The sequence below is a fragment of the Mixophyes fleayi genome, chromosome 3 (assembly GCF_038048845.1).
Source record: "Mixophyes fleayi isolate aMixFle1 chromosome 3, aMixFle1.hap1, whole genome shotgun sequence".
Classification (NCBI taxonomy): domain Eukaryota; kingdom Metazoa; phylum Chordata; class Amphibia; order Anura; family Limnodynastidae; genus Mixophyes; species Mixophyes fleayi.
This window is the reverse complement of record NC_134404.1, coordinates 102,972,850-102,999,705: the sequence shown is the minus strand read 5'-3', so window position 1 is coordinate 102,999,705 and position 26,856 is coordinate 102,972,850. Positions and strand designations below refer to the sequence as shown.

General features: G+C 38.6%; 1 protein-coding gene across 2 annotated transcripts in view; it reads left to right on the top strand.

Annotated features, from left to right (window-relative positions):
* Positions 1-26,608, top strand: part of BCHE (butyrylcholinesterase) — a 60,318-nt gene extending 33,710 nt beyond the window's left edge. Inside the window, exons 3-5 of one of the 2 annotated variants that reach the window (XR_012689587.1) lie at positions 18,156-18,322; positions 24,960-25,417; positions 25,517-26,608. Coding sequence is in view for 1 of the 2 variants with exons in the window: in XM_075202079.1 (XP_075058180.1) it covers positions 18,156-18,322; positions 24,960-25,084 (292 nt within the window). In the remaining variant the exon portion in view is untranslated. Of the gene's footprint in view, positions 1-18,155; positions 18,323-24,959 lie in introns of both variants that reach the window. The other variant, XM_075202079.1, reaches the window with a different exon arrangement.
* Positions 26,609-26,856: the final 248 nt, after the last annotated feature.

Genomic DNA, 26,856 nt, shown 5'->3' with positions numbered 1-26,856 from the left:
AATTTACTGTGTTGAAGCAAAAAAGAAGTGTTAATGAGCAAAAGTTAAGTGCCGATAAAAAAAAAATTGCTAACATGCCATTCTACACACGCAGTGGCAAAGAGAGAATGAGGCCTTCACCTTTGGCTATTAGTGGCAGATCCCAAAAAGTTACAGAGCCTAGAATTGGTGCACAACTACTGTTACGCGTCAAAGCCGAGCTGCAAGATAACAGTAAGGCATTAGAGGATAATGTTTGCTCTGATTCACAAATGACACCAATCCCTGTGGAGAGTCCATCCAACAGTGGTATGTCTAATCGTGAGCATTCTGTTAGTGTACCCATAAAGAAGGGCCCTTTCAGCAGTTCTGCTGATGTGTACCTGAACAGCCCGAGTGTAGCCGCTGATACACAAATTGAGGATGCCACTTTGGAAATAGAAGAGGATGAGGGGGAGATTTGTGGAGGTGGGGAGGATGTTGATGATTATGATGCAGACAGATACCAAATTGCCTTTCTCAATTTCTATTTATATTCTAGATTATATAACGGCTGAATAGTTTTCTATTTTACTTCTAGTGGAGAGGGGATCTGATGCAGACAGATACCAAACTGCCTTTGTCCATTTCTTTGTTTATTCGAATTTCTAGTTCTACAGTCTATGCAGGCTGCTTTTTTTTCTATTTTACTACAAGTGGATGGGGGGGGGGTCTGATGCAGACAGGTACCAAACTGCCTTTGTCCATTTCTTTGTATATCCGAATATCTAGTTCCACAGTCTGTGCAGGCTGTTTTTTTTTATATTCAACTACAAGTGGAGGGCGGGGGTGGGGCATAGATAGCCACCAAACTACCGTGGTCTATTTAATTTTACTTTCTAGTTCCACAGTCTGTGCAGGCTGCTTTTTTTAATATTCAACTACAAGTGTAGGGTGTAATATACACCCAAAGACGATGGCTACATTGCCAATAGTCAGAGATGAAGGAGGTAGACAACCAGGTTTGTTTGTATAATTTGCAGACAAGTGTTCGAATTAAGGACGGCCTACCAGGGATTAAACTGTTTTTTTCATAATTTATTAGTTTTAGAATTACCTCACTTATCTAAGAAACTGGTGGAGCATTAAATTAGGTTATTTTAGACAAAAAAAATGGTATTTTTCTCGAAAATAGCAAAACAAAACCAAACAAAACCAAAACCAAAACACGCAAGGGTGGTTTTGCAAAACCAAAACCAAAACACGAAGGTAATCCAGATCTAAAACCGAATACAAAACCAAAACACGGGGGTCAGTGACCATCTCTAACAATAATGTGTTTGTTAATGTGTAATTTATAGCATTAAAAAGGATGTTTATACTTATGTCTATGATGCATTTACATGTTTATTTGGGACATTAAAGGTCCCAGCATGGCTTTGCAGTCATGGGGGTAAATGTTTCAAAGTGCGATTTTGCAAATCCAGCGATTTTCTCGGGAGAGTTGAAACTCGCAGATGTATGAAGCTGAGATTTCATGCAAAATCGCCAGAGTTGTGCTTCTGTCAAAATCGCTATTTGCAAAATCGCTAGAGATCAAACTCCCGACTGTTTGCCACTGCAGCTATACAGCTCTCAAATGTATGAAGCTGCGAGTTAGCAAACTCAGGAGAGTTTGCTTGTAAACACGCTGCTTGATAGCAGCGTGTTGTACACACACATCACTGTTACACTACCCTGGCAGTGTTAAAATGGTAAAGAATAGAAGATTTTTTTTTTTTTAAAAAAGAGTGGAGGTCCCCCCTCTATTCCAGCTTATCCCTAGTGCTTCCTGACTACTGCTGGTCCCGTGAAAATCGGGGAAAAATTTTGCATGGGGCCCCCCCGATTTTCACTTTACCAGCACTAGGCAAACCAGCCAGGGTTGGCGGCACTATAGCAATGGGACACACGGCACGGGTCCCCCTGCCATAATGACTAACCAACCCTAGACTGTTCAGCCCTGGATTCCCTAGGGAGTGGGGTCCGCTGAAAAAAACGAGCGGGCCCCCCCTAGAGACCCCAAGCCCAGTGCTGTTAGCACTAGGGCTCTTCCTACTACCCCTGGGCTGTGGGTAATAGGGTAAAACGGCGATAAAGAGTTAAAATAACAAACAGACGCCATTTTGTTTTGTGGAACAAGTCCCAACCAGCCAGGTTGCCAAAAATAGTGTGGGCATGCTGCTGCTTGTATAACTACAAGCACCAGCATACCCACGGCAGCCAGGGCATGTTGGCACTTGGAGAACCACAGGTGCCAACATGCCCTGACATCCCTGGCTTGCTGGGACCTGTAGTTCCACAAAAAAAAATGTTAAATAAACCACAACACCCTGATAAATACCACATACATTTAATAAAAATAAAAAACCCACAATAAACACAGTAACCACACCCCATATATTTATTAAAAATAATAACACCCCAATTACTCACCAAAGATGTCTTCTTTCTGGTCCAAACTGTCCTTTGGACCAGATTGCCACACTCGCCTGGGAGTCCGGGAGACTCTCGCAAAATGCGGGAGTCTCCCAGACATTCCGGGAGAGTTGGCAAGTATGCTTTTATCTATTCTTTACTGTTTTGACAGGCAGTGTAACAGTGATCTGTTTGACAACACGCTGCTACAACACAGGAGAGTTATTATTATTATTATTATTATTATTATTATTATTATATTGTGACTGGATCCCATATGATGATAATGGCATAATAGCTTTGAGCCCATAATAGTGTGTGTGTGGAAAGCAAACGACTAGCTTATTCATTACCGTAATAGGGGATGTCATATTTCTTTTAGCCCTGCTTCCCTCATCACAAACTTCCTTATGTCTAAAAATGTCTGCCAATTATTATCCAGTAGAAAGAGACAAATGATTGTGATATAACTTTGAGGTCAAAATGTCCTTCATTATGGTACAAATTTTAATTAATACACATTTTCATGAAAAAATAACACACAAGCCAATGTATAATATAACTTTTTAGCAACAAAACTAGCAACATAAATACAAACATATCAAACAAATCACTAGAACAAAAAAAATAAAAAAATTAAATAATATTTTTCAACATTCTCAATATATTTGGTAATTTTTTTATATTTTGTAAATTTGTTTGATATTTGTAAATAGCTTTTTGATCATTTTTAGGGGCAAATTAAATTCTCCATGTTGAAATTTAGAAAAAAGCGATGTGCGTACAATTACCGCTACTATGGTAATAGATGCACATTATTACTGTTAGTACGGTTATTAAACACAGATTTTTGCTCATGGCTCAGAGCTGAAAGCAAAAATCCTTGTTGAAATTTCCATCCGTTCTAACGGTAATAAGCACCTTTATGGGTGGGGGATCATCACCTGGATGAGAGGAGCTGGTTTCCTGGTGTAGGGGGCTGCCAATATGGCTGTCCTCTTCAGCTGTTAGGGAAAAATTATATATCAAGGTCATTTGAAAAACGTATATTACTTCTATAGGTATACACATTACTTCTACTTTGGATACACTTTGCCAGGCTCAGCAGAGTGTGAAGTGTTACTTAACTTGAAACTCTCTGCAAAGGTGTAGGTTATGCTAAACACAGTTGTAGCCAGAGGACTAATGCTTTTTGGTTGCTTATGCAGATATATATATATATATATATATATATATATATATATATATATATATATATATATATTTATTTGTGGGGTGGCAGTTGATTGGCAACAAGCACTTAATAGGCCCATCATGTCAGAAACCTGTAGAATGGCTAAAAGTGCCTAGGTCTAGAGTAAATTACATGTGTGAAATCAAGGCTTTCTGATGACTACACTGGCCACCCAATCCCACAAAAATGTCCTAAATTTTAACCTCAAGATACTTACATTCTTCAACAGCATCCTTCCCAGCACACTTCCTTGAATCTCAGCCATAAGATCCTTTAATAGCCATGGCTGCTGCCTCCGCAGATCACTTCAGTGACGCTGGAGCTGCATAATGCTTCACTTATGGTTCAGTTGCAACTGTATGCACCGACGGACAGTATGGTATGCCATTTATCTTGTCTTCATTTGTTATTTATCTGCCTAACATTGTCACTGTTAGGATGCGAAGCTCTGCTCTAACAAATGTTGCAGCCCTCATGATTGCAAGTGAATGATTTTCCATCATTCGGCGCTGTGATTAGTTCTCGGTGCATGTATGAGCGTACACTCGTCACTCACAGATCCCTTAAATTTCGAAGGTTAGATGTCTGCCTAACCTGTCAATTAATGTGTCCAAGCAATTAGAGGTGTGCCCAACCCCATAATAATCATACACCGGTATTTGCAAGTGAATGTACCTGAACTGACTCATATTAAAACACACCTGCATGTCCTGGTGAGATAACTCAGTCAGTTGTGCCATTTTGTGACTTCAGGAGCTCAGATATTTGTGAGATTTCTTTCCTCTTCAATATTATTACTGAATATACTGGCCTATGTCAGACCACATGTTGGATACTAACCTCAGAACTAGCACTATTTAATGAAGTCGGTCAGGGACTTCCTAGAGTAACAGGTTCCCACCTCTACTCCAGCATTCCCTGTGTATCATATTGACTCCTGGTATTTGACTTTGGCCCGTTTCTGACTCTTCTCTGATTGTTCCCTGCCTGCTCTTTCTTCGTGGATTTTGACCTCGGCTTGTTTCCTGACTCTTCTATTGGATCATGTATTGGTACTGTCTCTGTCCGCCTGGTTTCTGACCCCGAGTGCCTGACCATTCCGCTTCTACCTCGCTGGCAGCTGTACTGGAGAACCTTGCAGTGGTCCCTGGGCAAGACCAGAGGCACGTTAAACTCAGCGTCTCCAGTTTCAGCAGTGCTAATACCAGCAGGTAGCATCACACCCTAGTCTGACATATGCTAGCCATCAAACCGATTTACCCACACCAGACCTTCTGCCCCATCATGCACCATTTTCTGCTGGTTTTAATCTCCACTTTTCATCTGCTGCTCCACTACCCACTCCAACCGAAACCAATCTTTCTGTCCTAAAACCATCTTATCCCTAGCCCCCTATGCCCAGTCACTCTCTGCTGACCCAGTGGCCTCTGCTTCTTCTACACAGCCTTTCACATCACTGGTAACCAGAAGCCAGGTGCAAACTCAAACCACACAACCATTGGGCAAGTAGAAAAGAAAATGACTGTATTTTTTTAAATTATTTTTATATATGATGTGTGGTTTGTGGTATTTGTTTGTTATTATTTCTAATACACTTAAACATAGGTGGATATCACATACAGAATGAAGCAGTATTTAACCTTTGCAATTTGTGTGTACATACTTATACAAAGGTACAAGTGGCCTCATCAGGCTCATTATAAATCTGAGGAAAAAAATTATTTCTAAAAATAGCTTAAAATAAACATATATATTGCAAGCTTTGGATAAATATACACCAAATAAAAACAACAAAATGTACTGAAGCATGTGGATTAAAAGTTCTAAAAAGAGCGCACAGGTAAAAAATATTGAATTAATGTCACATGGTTTAATAAAGGCATTAATGATAAATCAGTTTCCATGTTATTAATTTTTTTAATTCATGAAATACATTTATTAGAATAAAACCATAGAAAAAACAAGCCTATATGGTACCAGCTGCTTGGCAATAAGCCCACGCTCGGTATATCCCATATTGTATATGGTACCAGCTGCATAGCAATATAAATGCCCATACATGTATACAAAACAAAAAGACAGTTGTCAGCACTTATCCTTTACACTGCATATCTGTGTGTGTCTAGCAAAATGAAAACATGAGGTATTCGGTCATATTTTGATCAAAACATTAAAGCCTGCGTCCCAGTGTCAAGGGCACCTCATTATATGCAAGTCCTACACTAACCTATATGCTTTAAACACCATTAAAATGCAGTTAAAATCAGATGCAGTCACCTCCAAGGTATAGGGGTTTACATCTAGCAAGGGCTGGCTTGTGAGCCACACCCAAATGTGCCTTAAATAGGCTTAATGGACAGCTGCTATGACAATAAGGCAATATTTTGAAACAAAACCAGAGAATAAACAAACCCGCGCTCGGTATATCCCACATTATATAGGGTACCAGCTGCTTGGCAATAAGCTCGCGCTTGGTATATCCCATATTGTATATGGTACCAGCTGCGTGGCAATATAAATGCCCATACATGTATACAAAACAAAAAGACAGTTGTCAGTGCTTATCCTTTACACTGCATATCTGTGTGTGTCTAGCAAAATGCATATCTGTGTGTGTCTAGCAAAATGAAAACATGGGGTATTAGTTCATATTTTATCAAAACATTTAAGCCTGCAGGAGCAGGTGGCAGCACAGGAAGGCAATAGCCGTAAACCCCTCCAAAACCTAGTCCATCGTCACTGGCCCAGGGAGCATGTCTTCCGGCCACGTGTCAGCCTCTTTGGGATGTCTGATCCTGCGATGGTCTGTTGTTATTGGCTTCTGCCTCATGTCATCCTGGACAACCTGCACATTGTGCAGAGTAACCTGGAGCCAATGCGCAACATCTTGACAGCAATACCATCATTAACCAAACTGTTGACTGTATTGCACTTTTGTGCCACAGGGTCATTCCAGACAACTGTGGGAGTCACAGCAGGGATGTCCCACAAGTCCATCAGTTGTGTGCTGAAAATTGTTTTGTTGGTGTTCCTGAAATTAATCCATCTGTCACTTGATGAGGAATCCCTTGTGTAAAGCGACAGTTTACGATCATAGCCAGCTTTCCACGCATTATAGGGGCAGTAGATGGGACACATGTAGCCCCAGGTGGGAATGCTTCCATTTAATTGAACCAGAAGCATTTCCATGCTTTCCATTTGATAAATGTCCATGGCATATGTGACCTGTCTCTCCAGATTCATGACCTGGTAGTTCTGTGGCCAGGAAGTTCACATGACTCCTTTATCTTATGGCAATCAGGGATGTGGAAAAGATTGCAACAGAGGCAAGGGGGTACAAAGACACATGGTAACACATGGCTATCGGTACTATTTACATCATTATTTACTATTATTGTTTTTTAGTTTTTTTAACATAAAAATACTTCATATATATATACAAGTTAACCCGTGCATGATACTCATGCATTCTAGAAAAATCAAGCTACTTAAGGTGTTGAAAAGGTTCTTGTCATGCATTTGGGCCTAGCCCAGGCCTCCTCAGGGGAAGAGCGTTACTTCCCGAAGCAAGCGCCCTTTTTTAACGTGGTTTTGTCCACATGTCACCACCTCATCACTTTTCTCCATCACCTTATCCTTCATCTTCATCGCCACGTCCTTCATCAAGCTACTTAAGGTGTTAAAAACTCCCCACTGTCACCCCCGGCAACCACCAACCACTCCCAACTGTCACTTCTCCTTCAAGAAATATATAGGTCAGTGTATAACTCTGCCCAGCAGGTGGCACTGCAGCTTGTTTTTTTTTTTCCATACACGCCACTAGGCATTTATATAGTAGATTACTTAAAAAATTTAATATTCATGGCCTTAGTTTTATAGCTAAAAATACTAACAGATTATCATTTGGCATTGCAATATGATTCCCCGTTAATTGTTATTGTGATATTTTTCTAGATATACCACATGGGCAGCTTCCTTAAACATTTCCAAAGGACCTGCCCTTGTTGTATTATAATTATGGACCTCTTTGTTTCTCTGAAGTAATCACTCTGTTATCTTTACATTGCAAATATCCCACTGTTTGTCATTCAACATGTTGTTTGTGTTTTTATGGACCTAGAAATTTGTCATTCAGATTTTGCCATTTGTCTTTCTTGCCCCCCCCTTATAGGAGATAACATGTACCCTTTTTGCCCTTGGCTTCTTACTCCTATTTTGAACCCATGCACGGAGCATGAGGTTGTATACAACTTGGCACATACAGCCATTAGATCGGTTGTGGAGTGGACATTTAGCCTATTAAATGCTAGATTCCATTGTTTAGACTGGTCATATGGTGCTCTAATGTATGTGCCAAGGGCTGTGTATGATATCATTACTCTGTGTGTGGTGTTCTATAACATCGCTATTGTCAGGCGCCGTCTCCGCACTGACACTTGGTGCAGGAGACAGACGCCTGCACCTTCTCAGCAACCATGTCCTGTTGCCTAGCAGCAGGATGCTATCTCTGCTCACCTGCCTGCAGCCAGCATGTCTTACCGCCAAAATTTCCCTAACCCAATCAGGAGACACCTTAGGGTATATAAAGTAGCCTCTGACACATGTCTAGTGCCAGAGTATTTGGTCTTCAGCCTTGCTCCAGCGTTTGTTTCTGTGTTGCTGTTATTTGGATTCTGACCCTGGTTTGTTCCTGACTTCTCCTTTGGTTCCTGATTGTGGCTTATAGGGATATTTGGTATTGACCCGGCTTCCTGACAATTCTCCTGCTTCTGATTTGGCTATATCCATTCCTCTGGTTTTGACCTGGCTTGCTGACTACTCTTCCATCCTGCCTCCTGGTGGGCTGTCACCGCTGCCTCAATTGTTACCTCGCCAGCTGACTGATACTGAGGGCCGCGACCTGCACGTCCCTTGCAGCGAAGTCCATACTTTCTTGCGGGGGTTCCTGGTGAAAACCAGGGGCGTGTTAGACTCCCCGCCTCAGTACTCAGTAGCGCCAACTGCTGGCAGGTATCATCAATTACACCTAGTTATTCTGACAGCTATTAGGAGTGGAGTTCTGTGGGTGGAAGAGGCAGAGGTTGCTGGCAAGGAGGTGGTAGATGCTGACCCCAGCCCTCCTGAATCTGTTGATGCAGCAATATTTAAAGAATATGTCCTGGCCACCTACTTTGCTTGTAAGCTATTTTTTCTTAAACCAAATAACACATACAGAAATGTTAAGTACATCATTTGCAATTTGATTTACAATTTGTAAAAAAGAAAAGAAAACAATGCAATATGTGACGTAAATGGCATTATAAAATTAAATGTGTTGGATTTCAATGGTCTCCGCACTTGTTGTAATTTTTTGTGGTGGTTTTGGATGGGTCTGACTTCTAGTAACCCGTGATATGGAAGGAAACAGTGAGGAGGAAGCAGAGGCCAGTGGACCAGCAGAGTGTGGGGAGCAGCAGACAATGGGGTTGCAGCAGACGTCGATTTAGTGGCAGGGGGAGGCAGAAATGGCAGGAGGGACTAAAATGGCAGGAGGGACAGAATGTACTGAAATGGCAGGAGGTGCAGAAATGGCAGAAGGCACTGAAATGACAGGAGGGGCAGGAGAGGCAGGATCAGTGAGGAAATTAGGATTATAATATATATGAATACCTTGACTAATTTTTCAAAATATTGGGGTTGAGTAAAATGATGGTGTGGAAATCATTTTCTGGAGCTAAATTCAGTTTGACCTGGAGAGGGGAGCTTTGCTGGATCTTAAAACAGGTGATGGTAAGGGGGTTGCATTGGTTTTCATTTTTGAAACCGATAATCTGGTGTGGTGAAGTAGGATTGATTGGATTGACAGTTGGGATAAAGAGGAAGGAGAGGATATCTGGGAAATTGGTGCTGTAGGGTCAGTAGTGATGTATTGTGAAAAAGGTCAGTGAGACGTGTGAGGATATTGTTGATTGATGTGAATGTTACAGTCTAAATTTACCTCCATACAGGTGAATGCAGTGTGTAAATTTTGCTCCATACGGGTGAGGGTTGTAGTAATTTCTGTGGTGTTCGTCTGAATTTTGACACTGGTTTTCCATGATATTATGATAGCAGCTGTGCAGTGATTCATGGACACTGACTTTTGCTTCCTCAGCCATGTGATGCTCTTCTACATCAGGCGCCTCCTCCAACAACTTATCTGGTAAAATATCTGCATCTGCATTGGCACCTTCATTGAACGGAGAAAAATCATAAACAAAAATGATCACCATCTTAAATTATGTGCCAATGTGTAGATAAAATATACAGAGACAATGTTGTGTGTGTGTGGTTAAAAATCTAACTTCATTACTTCTGACTGTATCCACGAGCATAATTTATGACGAGGAATTGATGTTAACTCCTGGACACCGGCCATCTCAAATTTTGTTCAAAAAAGAAGAAAAAATATACTAAAAATATTTTAAAAAATGCAAAAAAAGCAAAAAAATTAATTTACCTAAAAAAATTACAAAATTCATTTTATTAACTTTTATTACATTATTTTGTAAATAAAGATGTTTATTTAGTTTAAAAAGCTTGTGTGTGTGTGTTTGATTTATGTTTAAAAAATGGGTCTTTGAATTTTGAAGTTATACATGCTGGGCTTTGACCCCACAACCCTTGCAAGCTGTAGCCTGCTCCATGCTGATAGCACTAGGACATCTTCCCACACCCCTGGGTGGTGGGTGAGGGGGGTAACAGTGATTTAATTATGTCCGACAGTGGGTTAAAGGGCAATGGGGGAATAGACCAGGTACGGTCTCTCAATCATAGGGGTGAACCTCCTATTAGTGCCAGGCCTAGTGGCAAAGTTACCTATCTATGACTGCCAGGGCAATTGGCATGCTGACACTTTGGGATTCTCAAGTGCCAGCATGTTCTGATACACAGAGACCACTGGTTCTTATAGATGAACAAGGTAGCATAAAAAAGGGGGGCACATATTTTAATGAACATTACAACCATCACTGTATTGTTTGGTACATAACAAACAAGAGTAGTCAGTAATACACAAAATAATGTCTGAGAGCTGCGCGGCAATGTGCCTGTGCCTATTCAAATGCATAGTGTTCGTTTCCACACGTAGAGCTGGAAAGTACCTAGCGGATGAATAGTGTACTAATACATACGGATGTGTACTGCACACCAGTGTGCACATAACATAACACCTGTTACTCCCAAAGTCATTAAGCAGCATATGTGATGATCTGTGTCTTGTTGAATTCGGGAGTATGCAGCGGACAGTTTTGTGCGGTTATTCTCGAACGCACGATGCGCCTAGTATGCGTGCCTTAATGGCTCAGGCCTATAGTATTTCCATTTAATAAATATACCTATTCCTCTCTCCAAACAGCCCTAGCAAATAAATTATTAGCATTTAATAAATATAACCATTTCCCATGACCATCCCTGGCATTAAATAATTCATATTCACATTTAATAAATAGCCCTCCTCCCTAAGCTCCTCACCAAATCAGCACCAATTTAAAGCCCCAAACCACCCCAGCATTAAATTAACGGTCTCATCACTTCACCTAAAATTAATAGTCCCCACTATTAAAGTGTATAGCCTCAACCATTACCCCACAAATAAATTAATAGCACCCTTCATTAAATAATTAGCTCAGAACTACAGTCAACCTTTAAATTAACAACATACCCCCCACCCAAATTATAGTACAGCGCCCCCGCCTCGGTAATAAATTAATAGTATTTACATTTAATAAATATTCCTATTTCCCACATCCATCACTCCATTACCATTAAATAATTTGCATTCACATTTAATAAATAGGCCTCTTTCTCCGCAAACAGCCCCACATTCAATTAATATCCATCCCAGCAGTAAATTTAAGGTACCTTAGGCCCCACTATTAAATTAAACTTCCCCACCATCACCCCACAAATGAAATAGCACCTATTGAATAATTAGCCCCACCTAAACTCCACCATTAAATTAATAGCCTACCTCCCACCCACATTATATTAAGACCCCAAACTCACTTCCATCACACATTATATTAAGAACCTCATCCCCTTTCATCACAGATTATAGTAAGACCCTTCCTCCAGTCCCTCAGCTCACACATTATCTTAAGACCCTCCTCACACATTATATTAAAATAATTCCGCCCTTCCCTAATGCATAATAGTAACATACCCCCTCTGTTCTCTCACACTTACATAAACATACCCCCTTCCCTCATACTTATCTTAGCCGCGATGTGTTGCAGAGGCAGACAGAGGAGTATTGCAGCCTGGCCACATGGGACGGCACCTGTCATATGGTGCACTTCCCATGTGACACCTGCCTCATGTGTTGATAGGATGAGTCCACACAAAAATTGTAGGGAGTGAGTTACAGATTCTAAGATCGACGGCAAAGAAAGGAAGGTGGCTGGTTCTGGAAGAGGAGCCAGCCACCTAGTACCACACTGTCCCCGAGCTCCAGGTTCAGGTGGGGTGCCCTGATATAGGGGGGCATGGGGCACATGTCTCCAGTGCTTCCCCCCCCTTAATCCGGCCCTGCCTTCAGCTAAGTCTTTCCTGCTCTTCAGGCTGGTTATCTGAGTCATTCTCCCTCTTCAGGCTGCTGACCTGAGAATTCCCTCTCTTCAGACTGGTGATCTGTGTCATTCTTGCTCTTCAGGCTGCAGCCTGAATGGGTTGTCTCAGGAAACCCCAGCCTTACTCCTTAAAAATAACTTGTGAAGTCACACACACATACACACACATGATTATTGTTCTCAACTGCTGTTCCTCTTCTGCTTCTAGGGCAGTTTCTATTGGGCCACATGAGTATTTAAGGCAAGCCCTCCCTGCCGGTTATAGTCCCTGCTCAGTAGCACACTACCCTGCTTGTTCTCTGTATTGCCTCTGATCCTGATTACTGTTGCCGACCTATTGCCTGAAATTTGACTACGATTATTGCCTGTGACCTATTCGACCCTTGCCTGGACCTCACTTCATTTTCCTGGGTTCTCCCCCAGTCAGTACGCAACTCACGACCCTCAGCTGTCTAAAGCCAAGTCTGTCCCCACCACTAGGGGCTCCAGCGAACACCAGACTTCAGAGCAGACTCTGGGTTTTGTGGTGCTGGCTGTTGGGGTTCCTAACAAGGGGATTGTGTAAGAGCGGTTTGTCACAAGAATTACCACATGAGATTTACACTTTGACTTTGTATAAAGTGCTGACACGGACTGCAAGATAGGGAAAGTGTCATGCATTTTGACTGTCTGAGGACATCCACATTCCTGCATACATAAATTAATAAATAATAACAATGGTATGGAAAGTTTTGTGTATTCTGGCTGTCTGAGTACATCCGCGCTTACACCAACACCTAGTCATGAAGGTTACACCCTATTCAACCACTGTGCATCATTTCAACAAGTTTGATCAGTAGCCTGCCCATTTCTCTAAGCTTCTAACAGATGTACTCGTACTTGCCAACATCTGGGGGTAAATGTATCATACCCCGGTTTTTTCATCTCGCGGGAGATCGGCGTCTTCGCAGCTAAAATTTAAAGGGGCGATGGCTTGTAAAGGCAAACTTGCCTTTACAAGCCATCGCCCCCTTTAAATTTTAGCTGCGAAGATGCCGATCTAACGCGAGATAAAAAAACCGGGGTATGATACATGTACCCCCTGAAATGACACCGTTGATGAGACGCTACCCCATCTACATGATGCATCGGTCATTTTTGCCTGCCAGTAAGACCTGGGTTATGTCACTCAAGAGCTTCCAAAAGCCACCACTGATGTCAGGTGGAACAGGCTGAGCAAAGATGCACAGTGACTGGATTCTGTTCTTGCCAGGTGTGAGCTTGTTGCCCCTTCAATTTAGCTTACATCTCTTCATGTGTCGCCACAGGTATTTTCTTGCAAGCAAGTCCTGGCAGGCTGTACAGTGCATGAAGCCTTCAGCATCCATCTCTTTGTCTGGAAGTTTCCAGGGGACCAGAATGCCATTGCCTTCTCTCATTGACTCAGCATTGTGTGCAAAGTTGCCCCTATTGCGAAGTTTTGCCAATTGCGTGCACCATCTTTCGAGTGCTTGGGGAGTTTCAAAGCCCAGGCTACTTCAGTCTCATTGCAGTGAACATGCTCCATGTGCTGGGCAATGTTTAAGAGGGGCTTCTCACAGTACAGGTAGTACTGCTTTTTGCTATACGCCTTGGAGCCATCACTGTTTCTGGATAGCGTTTGGACAGACACTGCATCATCTCTCCAACCCTCTGTGTTTAAAACACAGCTGGCAGAAGGTCGAAAATGGTTGTACATGGAACTCATCTCTGGTTACCTGCACTCTGCTGCACTGGTGGGCAACGGGCATCACCGCTGGTTTCTGAAGTATCAGGGTATCAGGGGCATACCCATCTTCACTGATCTCCGGGCTACAGTCGGAGCTACCGGTGGGCTTTGTCATGCTTCACTGTTCCCGCTTTACCTTAAGCAGCAGACAGATGTGACTGTGTCTTTACCCGATTGGTGTATAAAGCACCGGCAGGCTGCAGTCACTTCCTCTTCCTGCTTGTGCTAGATATTTTGACAGTATACTGACCTCTGATGGTGGGATGCACACACACTCTCCCCTCCACATTGGACACACACACTTTTGGTCTGACAAATGTGACTCGCAGGGACATGCCATATTTTTATTATGAGCATATCAGCAAGGTCCCCTGCATTGATTAGCCTTGGGAAGCTTTGTGGGCACCTCAATTTTGTCCCCATTATGCATCAGGTCTTCACAGTGTTGGTGTGTAAGCAGGTCAATGTCCCCACAAGCATATGACTGCAAATTCACTCACACACATACATACACACACACACACACGGTAAGTTACTTAATACATTTATTGGAAGGTCTTGTAACCTTGACCTGAGACCTGAAGTAACTTAAGCTTTAATATAGTGAAAAAGGTTCAGAGTAATATCATTTTAAAATAATAATTAGATGATAACAAGGTACACAATATGTAAAGACGAATATTAACTGATCAACGGTGCATAATATCAATGTTTAAAGACAATAAGATATTACAATACCTGAATGCAAATAACAGTAGTATTTTCAATGCAATAGAAGATGAGATAAAATAATGTTATAGAAACACTTTAAATGCAGCATAATTAAAGCACGTTGAATGCAATGTGGTCATGACAGTATAAATAAATATAAAGCAGGGTAATGTACTCGGCTCTGAAGTTTAATAATGAAACCATGTATCAGTATCATGTCATACAAGTACTTTTTGCAAAGATCATGGGCTGCATAGTAATGAAGAGGGGTAACATTATTAAATTATCTATTGATACACACTCTGAATCAAGAAATTCGATATAGGAGACATAGTCAAAATGAAGAAGCTTACACAACTGGCAATTGTACATACAAGCCTATAGGTGGGCTTAAATTCTAGTCAACAAAAACTGTATTACCACCTTAAAGATAATTGCGCAAATAGTAGCAGTTCTGAAGAAATACTATTGCAAGTAGAATTGACTTGCAAGATAAAAAAGACAATTATAATCAGAGCTTAAGTCCCAATATTAGTGTTATTGTGAGGAGGACAAGGTGGGTGATAACAGGCCCAGATCTAGGATAACCTAGAGATTCATTACACACAAAAATCTCTTGAGGAGGTGTAATAAGTGCAATGGGAAAGGGGCAGAGTAGTCCCCTGGGTAACAAGCACTATTAAATGTATATAATAATGGATGACGGGAGCAGTAGTCCCAGCAGTGTAGGGCAATGCAAGGCTGTACCTCCGTCTCAAGTACACAAACTTTTTCTGCTTCTCTGGACTGGGCCTGAGCTACCCTTGCAACTCTGGCAGCTTGTATCTAACCCTTGGTAGCTTATATTTTCTGGATGTGACAGACTGCCCACTGAAACTGTCATTTCCCTCTGATAAGCTGGCAGTTATATCTAGCTATATTGCAGCTATCCCTGATAGATTGTCAGCTTTTGTAACTAAACTGTCTGTAAGGTTTGCTTCTTTCTGTCAATATTGCAGTGTACTCTGTGAAACCTGTAGCTCGGTCTCTTTGCTTCATCTCCTACAGTCTTTAAGTCCTGTGCAAACTCTCTACCTTTCTGCCTGTCTTTACGGCTGTCAAGTACACAGAACTAACAATTGGAACGCCAGAGTTTGCTGGAAATTTAGGGAATTAATGAAAGTGGCTTCATATAACTTTTTACAGTACTGTATCCTGCACCCAGAATAAGTATATGGGTTTTAAGGACTGAAGTAATGTTAGGTCACATAATCGACCCAGCATTCAATTTTACAATTATGGGATATCTTAGTTGGCCACAAGGTGAAGTCAAAGGGCTTGTGGAAGATTACAGAAAAGATTATAGTTAGATTACACTGTGGAAGATTATAGGACAGATCAAAGGAAATAAAGCTACGAAAACATACATTTAAAAATAAAAAATATTGGTGGCAGTGATGTCCCTATGAGTCTTCAGACTCCATGGAGCAAAATCAAATTAGGTAGGAAATAACTAGAGCAATATCAGCACTAATATCTCCTGTTGTATGAAGAACAGCCCTAAAGGGATTCCATCACAGTTTGTTTACGTCTTAAATTTGAACCTACCTGTCAACAGTGATAAGGAACATATATTTTACTGCTGCATCTTTTGCCACCTCATACCTCTATTATTTAATAGCAAATTGCAAAAGACCCAAATATGATAAACACCAAGCAGGAAATTTACGAAAATCTGTTTTTTTGCAATTTGTCAACCATTGCAAATCGCCATTTTTAGTTCCAAACCGCAGGTTTTATGAAACTGAGGTTTAGAGGCCTGCAATGCGTGGTGGCTAGGCTTTGAGAACAGAAGGTAGACAGCACTGATATATTAATTGAGTGGGCTATTATTATTTATTAAATAAGAAGGCAAAATTAATGTATATAATAAAGGGTGATATTAATTTAGACATTTATTAAGGGGCATTAGTAATATATAATTTTCCTAAGAGGGCAATATTAATATGTTATTTTATTATGGGGCAATAATATCAGCAGGGCAATACTAATTTACTTTTGACATGGCAACACTTAATATTTCATGATGGGGACACCATCTATAGTGCACACTTAAATGCATGCACTTGCGCCCATGTGCAATTTCAAGGTTGTGAAGAAGGAGCAGAGAGGAAGAAGGGAATTCTCCCATTGGATAGTTTCTAACTTGCCTATAAAGGGGTCCACAAAGGCTTGAGGAGGCTTCAGGGTCCATTTTTATCATAAGCCTATTAGCCTACCAGTATGTTTTTAGACTGTGTGAGGAAACCAGAGCACCCAGAAGAAACCCATGCAAACACAGGGAAAGCATACAAATTTCACACTGATAGGGCTCTAATCAGAAGCAAATCCATTACTCCAATGCTGTGAGGCAGCAATGCTAACTACTGTTCCACCATGTCCCAGTTTATGAAGTTTTGTATCCAAACCAGTCCAAATGCATTTCAATATCCAATTTTAAATCTAGACGTAAAAGTTGAATGATTTAAAGACCAACATATAAAATGAGCTGCATATCTGAAAGTATTGGCTTTTCATAGAATGTTGTCAGAACCAATTGGCATATCACAAAGTAATTTACATTAGATATATTCAATTGCTGCCTCAGGAAGCATAACGACTAGGGAAGTCCCTATATGTAGAGACATATGCAAGCATACCTGTGACCAGTCCCGATCTTTACATCAAAGGGGTATCTCACTAAACAGATTTGGGGGATGATTGAGCCATGATTTGGGCAATTATGGTGTGTTTTAGTAATCTGGGGGTGTTTTCTCATTTGCCTTTATTTTTCCAATCAGAAATGTTAGCATGTCTGATATAATCCAACAAGATATACATGCCTTGCATATGTTTTTGAACCAGAATATTGTTACATCGATACCTAGAGTAAAAAGAGATGCATTTACTGATTTTTATGATACATGACATGCAATGAGATATTCTACTATTACTTTTTGCCATTTTATTCAATACCTTGTGCTTTTTAAAGTTCTGCATATAAAGAACATTAAAAAAAGTTGTCAGCAACAGAATCTTTTATTTGGCGCTTAAGGGATTTTAGCTGACTTAGTATGCATTTGACTTGTCGTGCTTTCCATCTTTCTCTTGTTGTAAACCAAAACAATTTATTTGGCATGCATTTTCATTCTGAAAGCTAAAATGTTATTTTCTATCTGAACCAACACAGTTTTGTCTATCTGCATTTTTAAGCTTGACAAATAAGGCACAATACATACCATAGTAGTCTGCACAGTGTACTGATAAAGCCTACAAAACAGTGCAATGTTTTGAGCTTTTAATGCTGAGTGATATTACAAGCATTGGTTGCGTGTTTTGAATATGGATGAGTAACAAAAGGGTTGCTGATATAAACAGCATAATACAAAATATGAGCAGACTATGTATTAACAGTCGTTATGTTCAAATATCTCTCGTTTAGCAATCCAAATGGGGCACAGACTCCGGAAAACAGATGGCCAGCTTTCACACTCGATGAACAACATTACCTTATGTTAGACACAGAAGACTTAAAGACAGATCGGAAAATGCGTGCCAAGCAGTGCAGATTCTGGAACAAATTTTATCCCAAAATCCTGCAAATAACAGGTAAGAAACAAAATGTAAAACAATTATGAGTTTCATATTACTTGGCATACCTTTAAGAGAGCGAGTATTGTCACAGCAATTTATTTTTAGAACTTTAATTTTTTTAAAGGTCGCCTAATTTTGTAGAGAAATATGAAATGACCGTTTTAAAAGGTTTGCTAAGTCCAAAGACTAGATGAGCAACCGTTATTTAATGATGTTATGGTATTAAGCTCCATTATTGCATTTAATATCTTTATATATATCTTATAAAATTGGCTCTTACCTAACTATCTGGAGAGAATACTCAGTTGACAAAAATAACTGAACTTTACCTTTTATGAACTGACTCCAGTAACTGGAAATGTATCTTGTCACAATGACTTATGTAATGACTAGACTGTTGTCTTTTCACTTAATAAAAGTCCATTCTTTATTGTATTGATCAAAGCCGAAATACAAAAAAATATTTTGAAACAGAAAGATATGTTATGGTGCAAAATAAGTAGATTGAAGTTAACCATGTACTGTGAAACTTTGCCTTGGTCTGTATAAAATAAACACTGGCATCTAAGAAAGTACATTTTTGGACTTGAACTTAAATGGGTTAGAATCTAAAATATCAATACAAATACCACAAAAGGCAATTGGTTCACAAATATTAATTGTAATGAAATTTTAAATTGTTCAATGTATGTATAATAATTTATAATGTTATAATTGTGGACTTTTTATACAAAAGGGTCGTGCTTGGGAATCAAACAATTTTTATCACTTGTTCGATATATTGTTTGACAAATTACCTGTTTGTGTCAGCAGATGATGTTGAGGTAGGGTGGAAATGTCCTGTATGCAAACTCATCTTACAGACAAAAGTTAGATACACTCTGAGGGCCTGAGTCATTAAGGAGAGTAAAGCATAAAAAAGGAGTATAATTTGCACCTGGGCAATACCATGTTGCATTGGAGGGGGAGGTAAATTTAAAATGTGGGGACAGAGTTATAGTTGGGGTAGGGCATGTCCTAGATCAACATTAAATTTCATTTTAATAATAAAGTAATTAAGTATTTGTGTGCTAGAAGAAAAAACAGCCAATATTTAACTTATCTGCAAAACAATAAACTTATTTCCACCCCTTGCATTGAAACATGGTTTGTCCCAGAGAACATTTACTCCTTTTTTGCCTTAATGACTCAGGCCCTGAGAGTGAGTTTATCTAGCAAACAATAAAAGATATTACGTTGTAATATTTGCATTCCTTTTTTTAGCTATTTAATTTTGATTTCTTTTATACTGCCCATTTCATCTCCTTTTGGATTTTTTGGACTAATATCTAAGTACTCCATATGCATACCTCCCAACTGTCCCGATTCCAGTGGAACAGTCCTAGCTTCAGTGGGACTGTCCCACTGGAATCTGGATAGTTGGGAGGTATGCAACTTAAAAACTGACTTACTGTGACGTCCAGTCCTCATACAGCGCATGCGCAGAACACAAGAGCGACCCCTGCTATACACAAGTCAGAACTCTGTGGTGTTACCATGGAGATAGGTGGTGCAGAGGTTGGACTGAACGAGGGCGTGTCTTAATTTGTCCCGCTTTTAGGACACTAAATGTTGGGAGGTATGCACATGTAAAGATTAAAGTGGAGAAGAGCAATGCAGCAGCATTCCTGACAGAAAGAAGGCCTCAACCACAATGTGACTAATTATATGATTTCTATCTGTACATAATATACATATAATGTATAATAATATCTAATAATCTAATGATTACACTGCACTTAAGGTGCACATGTCTATGAGGTCTCAATTGAAATCCTGTTAAAGAGATAGACTTTCAATTCTATATACACATTTGGTAAACAAAAAGAATTTAAGCAATGTTTAACTGAAGTGCAATCCTGATCAGTTCTTGTTTGGTTTGTGTATTCACCTTGCTGAAGAAAAACAGGACCATTTGAATCCACAAAAGAAATGCAGCACCAATATAGAACAGCATCAGAGGCAGAACTAGCGAGCTGTGGGCCCCAGTGCAGGGAGGCAGGGAGGAGGGAACCGGGGCCCCTGACCCTCTGCATCTGCCATGCAGCGGTCCCCATTAACTCCATGGGCCCCAGTGCATGGCACCTGCCACTCCAATGGTAGTTTTGGAACATATTGTGTTCCTTGAAAAGGGGGCTGCTATAAACGAAGACCTCACAAAGAAGGTGTGAAGGCCTAGGGTATTAGAGCCTAAACTCACACAGGATACCCTGGGACTTCTGGGTCAAGTCACGCAGATAGGAGACAGAGAAAGAAACAACAATATCTTTATTGGAGAGTTGTCTAATGCAAGTTCTCTAAACCAGCAAAAGGGTAAAACATAAAAAAATATAAACCAGACTAACAGGTCCCAATAAACACCAGTTTACCGCTAGACTTCCAGTACTGCCCACACTGTCCGTGACTAATGCCACATTCAGATGTGATATGAAGGAGTAGGACCAGAGGAGTCTTATGGAGTTACTGTTCAGCAAAGCCAGTAAGTTTGCAAGTCCAATGCCAGTAGCTTTTAGAAGCGATAATGGCACACACCCCAAGCCTCTTCTGTAGGCATTTTTAAAAAGGGCCAAAATTTCCCATGCTAGGAATCCCTTCATGCAGGGTTTTCCACAGGTCTTAAGAAAAAGGTCTCTCCTGAATTGGTAAAGTTCAAAGAGGTGCTGTCCAAAGAGTGGTGATGTTTCAACTGAGATCCCCCTTGCTGTTTTCATGCCACAATGCGTGACTCAGTCCTAGGGGAGAACAATGGGATCTTGATGTTATTAATTCTGTGGTGATGGTGGGTGATAGCCAGTCCCTCCCTGTTTTAATCCATTATCGTCATTTGTGATGTCAGAGGGGTTCCAGCTGCTCCCAACTTCCTGTCCTTAGTGTCTTTACAGGATGTGACTGACCCAGAATAAAACATCACACCTGGCCATGTTTAAGAACAATAGCTGACCACTCAATCCTATACTTCAGGTTATCTGCTGGGAAATAACAAGCCTGATTATGTCCATTCTCTCACAGAAGGTTATAGTGGTTTATAATCCCTTCCCATATTGCTTTAAAAATTACTTTATGAATTATTCCTTTACAGCACAATACTAATCTTATTAACTTGTTGATCTACTATAAATGGCACTGATAGCATTGGAAATTGTAATTGATGAGAAGTGAAATCATCCTTTTGGGATTCAGTATTAAGAAAAAAAGAGAGCATACCCCTTTGTAGGTTACAAGGTTAATTGTAGTCAGCAAGGAGTTCCTATTTCATAGTAAATCTAATATCCTATAAAAAATCATTGTTAAAAAAAAAATTGTTGCCAAGGAAAAATTGAACATGAAATATCTAAGTTCATCCAAGGTACGCAAACCTTTAAGTATTTCATTTCAATTGGCAAATATTTGTGCAATGATCTGTTACCTTACTATTCTTTATGTAACATTATATATTTAAAGTTTTGCAATAAACCCTGTACAAAGGCCGTTTATTTTAATTTGAGATAGAACCGAACACACTAATCTTCCTTTATTAGTAGCAGCCTCATTTCTGTCTAAGGTAGTCATTTCACAAAGATTGATAAGGTCAGTGTTAATAAGATGCATGACTTATGATTTGATTTGTGTGACCTTATCACTAAGAAAGTAAACAGGTGGCAATAATATATCACACTGTGTGTCCTTCTACTGCCTTTCAGGATGTGTATTCCTCCATGGAATTATAGTGCTACATTGGATTGAATTTCTATGAAGTCATTAACCAAATCAATTATGTATGAAGACATATGTTTAATGATGTTTATGTTTTTATTGTCACAGGTGTTATTATCAAGAGTTATTTTATTACAGTAAATGCCCATGGAGATGCAGAAAAGGATGCAAGCCCCAAATCATAGACATTTGCTACATTAAATGCTATATCTAGATAATATCCCATTATTCTTATTACTAAAGTTTTAATTTACAGTTTGTAAGCTAAAAGAAATGTAATGTATTAATATAGGATAAAATGACAATATTCAACATTACTATGATTGCTTCCTCTTTTATAGCCCTATTTTTGTTTTATTTACCAATATTTGTTTCATACTTTTCAGATTTCTGTTGCCAGTTAAATATTATTTAGTCCTTGCTGGAACAGGCTATGTATTGTTTATTAAACTGATAGGATGAACCAGTTCAAAATGCGAAAATTCATTGGAATTTCAGAAATGTTTTATTGATTTTTGAATTTGAGAAAATAAAACAGCTTTGGTCGTGTTCAAGCCAGTTCTACCATATTCAAGCCGGTTTGCCCATATCCGATATTTTGGTGTAGGAAATAATTTTATATTGTTAGCTAATAGTTTTATTTTTACAAATGACTTTACAATTCTATTTCTAATGGTCCAAGTCAAAACAGAATGTATATTGCTCTATGTTTCAGTGCTACTATAGAAATTTACTACTCCCCTATGATTTGGTGAGAAACTAGTGTAATTTAACTTAGACTGTCATCTATCCATAGATCTTTATATATCAAATGGACCCTTGTCAAGATTAACCCAACCCTCAGAATATATAATCTTTAAATCTTTTATTACATATAAATATTAAAAAAGCACATAGCGTAACAACAATTAATACAATTATGAAGAGTGCATCATTATGACTCTTAAATGCAAATGATTTTAATCGGCACAGAGCCTCATAGAGACAGGGTTGAGGAAGATGTACAGCGTTCCTTCTGTTCATTAAATTCCTTATCCAACTCCTACAAAGCAGCTCCGGATACCAACAACAGTACGTGAATCATTTTGTGATTCCCCAATCACTTCCTCTGGAGTCTAATGGTTCCCAAACCAATACGGGGTTGTATATACATAGCTCAGTCAATTAATGTATATTAACAAATAGGACATTATTCATATTAAAAATAACATATGGATCTACGTGGAATGTTAATTAGAAGTACATGCAAACTGGAGTACATAACATTCTCTCATAGTACTAATTGCAATCTTGTTCATAATTTGCAATCAGAATAAACCAATGCTATTTTTATTGTAAAATCAAATAATATATAAAATATGTATTACCTGCTCTTCAAAATTAACAGCACTACCTAGCTCCATGGAGTGATAAATTGGTGCGCATACTAAGTCTGAGATTTGAGGTTTACTGGAACACTGAACTATTTAGATTAAATTCCCAGTGATCACATTTTAAAAAAAAATAGTCAAATAATATTAAACTTATGTTCCCCACTAAGTAAAAAAATATATAAAATGCTTCAAGGGCATAAATATGAAGGTTAAAATTTTTTATCAAAAATATTTACTATTGTTATTATTATTGTTATTATTATTAATATTATTATTATTACTATTAATATTATTATAATTATTATTTCATTTTTAAAAGGATTCTCCCAGTCACCAGCTGCTGCATTACTAGGACTGTAATGTAGGAACCAATCAAATTCAAGACATGTTCATAATCAAATGTTCATATTTTTAAACAGGACATATCGTATATGCAAATGCATTTTAAACTTTTAAAGGGTTGAATAGAAAGCTTGCAAATCAAAATCACAGTAGATGTTGCAGTTACATGGGGTCATGTAGAGTCAGATTTAAGTCTGTACATGCGCAGTAGAAAAATTTTGGCTCAGTGAGATGAATCTCCCCCCCACTATGAAAGGGCATTTTAATTCTCCTTACTCACTATACTGAATGACAAAAAGTCGCAGAATCACCTCTAGGAGGCCTATCTGTTACAGCTGCTTTTCCCCCTAAAGATGATGATTGTATACATTTTGTGTACTGTTCCAAGTCGCATGTATCTAAAGAGATGTGTGGCTTGGAATACAAATTTTTATTAATGTATATTATTTCTTAAATTTAAATGTAAACTTCCAAGAGGATTGCTAAAGTGTCAATTTAAAAACAATTTGCTTAGATTATGTAATATGGCACTATTTTTATGTCACTGCTCTAGACTATGTACTGTGGGCCTGATTTTGAGTTAGGAGCAAAGAAAAGAAAAGGAGCAAATTTGCACCTGGACAAACCATGTTACAACACAAAGGGCACAAATTGACTTATATTTTTGAATGCAAGGAAAATATTGGCTGTTTGTTCATGTAGCACACAAATACTTGATAGCTTCATTTTTATATTGAAATTAAAGTTGATCTATGACATTTTTACCTACATTTTAGATTTCCTTCCCCCTCTAATGCAACATGGTTTTGCCAAGGTGCAAATTTGTTCCTTTTCTTTGCTTTGCTCCTAATTCAAAATCAGGCCCTGTATGTATAAATAAATTGCATGAATTACTTTGCTGTAATAAGATGACAAATCAACATATAAGACAAGGGCAAAGGTCTATTGTAAAACCTGTACAGGAGTACAAATGACAAATTCAATAGCTGCGTTTGAGGAGAAGAAATAACATGGGTAAGATCAGGAAAACGACAAGTTCCTACACGAAAAAAGACAGTTTAAGAATAACTGTTTTCATTTACTTGACCATCCAGTGTTGCTGCATTTCTAGAAAACAATGTCCCTAACACTCATTCTTTTTCAATTAATGTAAACACATAGATTCAAATTTAGATTAATACACCCATTGCAAATTTTTTTTCCAGGAAATATTGATGAAGTAGAACAACAGTGGAAGGCTGAATTCCATCGCTGGAACAATTACATGATGGACTGGAAAAATCAATTTAATGATTACAGCAGTAAGAAAGAGAGCTGCGCTGGTCTCTAATTAATAGCTTTACCCTTTAAAGAATGACCATATTATAATTAGTAGGTACAAACATACTGGTAGTCATTTAAAGTTTGCCTAACATAAGTATTATGTAAATTAAATAGAACAGTTAAGCAACATATTCATTTTTTTCTGGGAGGTATTAAACATTATTCTTTATATTTTAATATGTTTTATAAAGTTGTGTACTCAGTTATGAAGAGCACTGGTGTTTGTATTGAAATTATGGCACAGCAACTATAAAAAGCTTTGTGTATTAGGATAGAATCACACATTTAGATCTAAAGAGCCTATTTATATACAATGATATTTTGTTTTTAGAAAAAAAGGGTTAATAATTCTTTTTTTTTTTTTAAATTCTTTATTTTCATTGCGAGTGAACAAGAATTATTACAGGCTTGACCATAAGAATGGTCCATTAGGAGAAAGAAAAAATAATTCTTTAATATCCAAGTAAAGACCCTATAATGCCCATTGACAGCCTGAATGTTTATGTCTTATAAATAAATACAAGATGTAAAACATATCATTAACATATATATAGTCAATCTGAGAATATTTAAAAACATGATCTATGGGTGTCTGATGGGACTATTGATGTTCTCTCCTGCTTCGCAATATGGCTGGACAGTACCTCATACACCTTTGCAGACTGTGGGTAATATGCTTTTTTTTGTGAGCGAGAAGAGACCTTCCTAGTTGACACTTCTGCTTTTAGAGCAAGAAAGTCAGATTTGCATATAGGGTGTGCAAATTTTATAAGGCTGCATATAGCTAAATAAATAAATATAGATATAATATTGTGCAATGATATGCATTATTTAACGTAATGCTCACTTAAAGGAAAACTAAAGATGTTTTAACCTGTTTTGGTCTCGTTGCAGATTACCAATTACTAAGTATCTTGTTATAACCAATTACTAAGTATCTCGTTATGTTGTAATATTTTGTTTGTATTGATCCATGCTTGTTTGAAACACCCAGAATCCACACATGTTATATGGCTAATCCTGCTAATTGTCATGTTAAAAATGATTTGTGTCTGATTTAGATTTAGGTTGAGTTTGGAACAGATTGGGATTTTGTACGAAACTGACAGTTGTACAAACTTTTACTGAATTTCATTTCACTCTACAACATTTTGAACTAATAGAAATGTTGGAAACTCTCAGGTTTGTTTTGGAAGAAAAAAACGGCGTATGAAAATACCAATGAGGCTCGCTAAAGTTACTAGCTTTTATTTTGTAAGAACATGAATAAATAATATATTTTAATAAAATTGGACCATTTGAATCATGGCAAATTTACCCATCTTTACCCATTTTGCTGCTTTAGATCAATATAACCATGATTCCATCCTGTGCTAGTTTTACACATTTAGTTTAACCCCACAAACATACCCCAGAATCTATTTTGCTACTTCTAAGATCTGTGTTATGGTTGGGTGGTAGTTATAGAAAATATGATTACTGTGTTACAAACATTCTTTGTATGTGGCCCTTAATAAAGTTTAACTGTAAATGTTTCATGTGTTATTTATTTCACTTATCTTAAGTAGTGGTGCAAATATTTATAAAACAGAAAAAAATTGCCCTCTATCTTAAAATACAGTGGACCTCATTTATTAAGTGCAAATTGGTCAAGCAAAACATCTTTTTTGGCACTCCCATGCTCCTTGATTTGTGAATGTGCACCTCTTATAAAGTACATAGACTTAAAGAGCAAGGTAGCGAAATTTGTGGAGGAGCAAAAGTTTCATTGGCCAATGG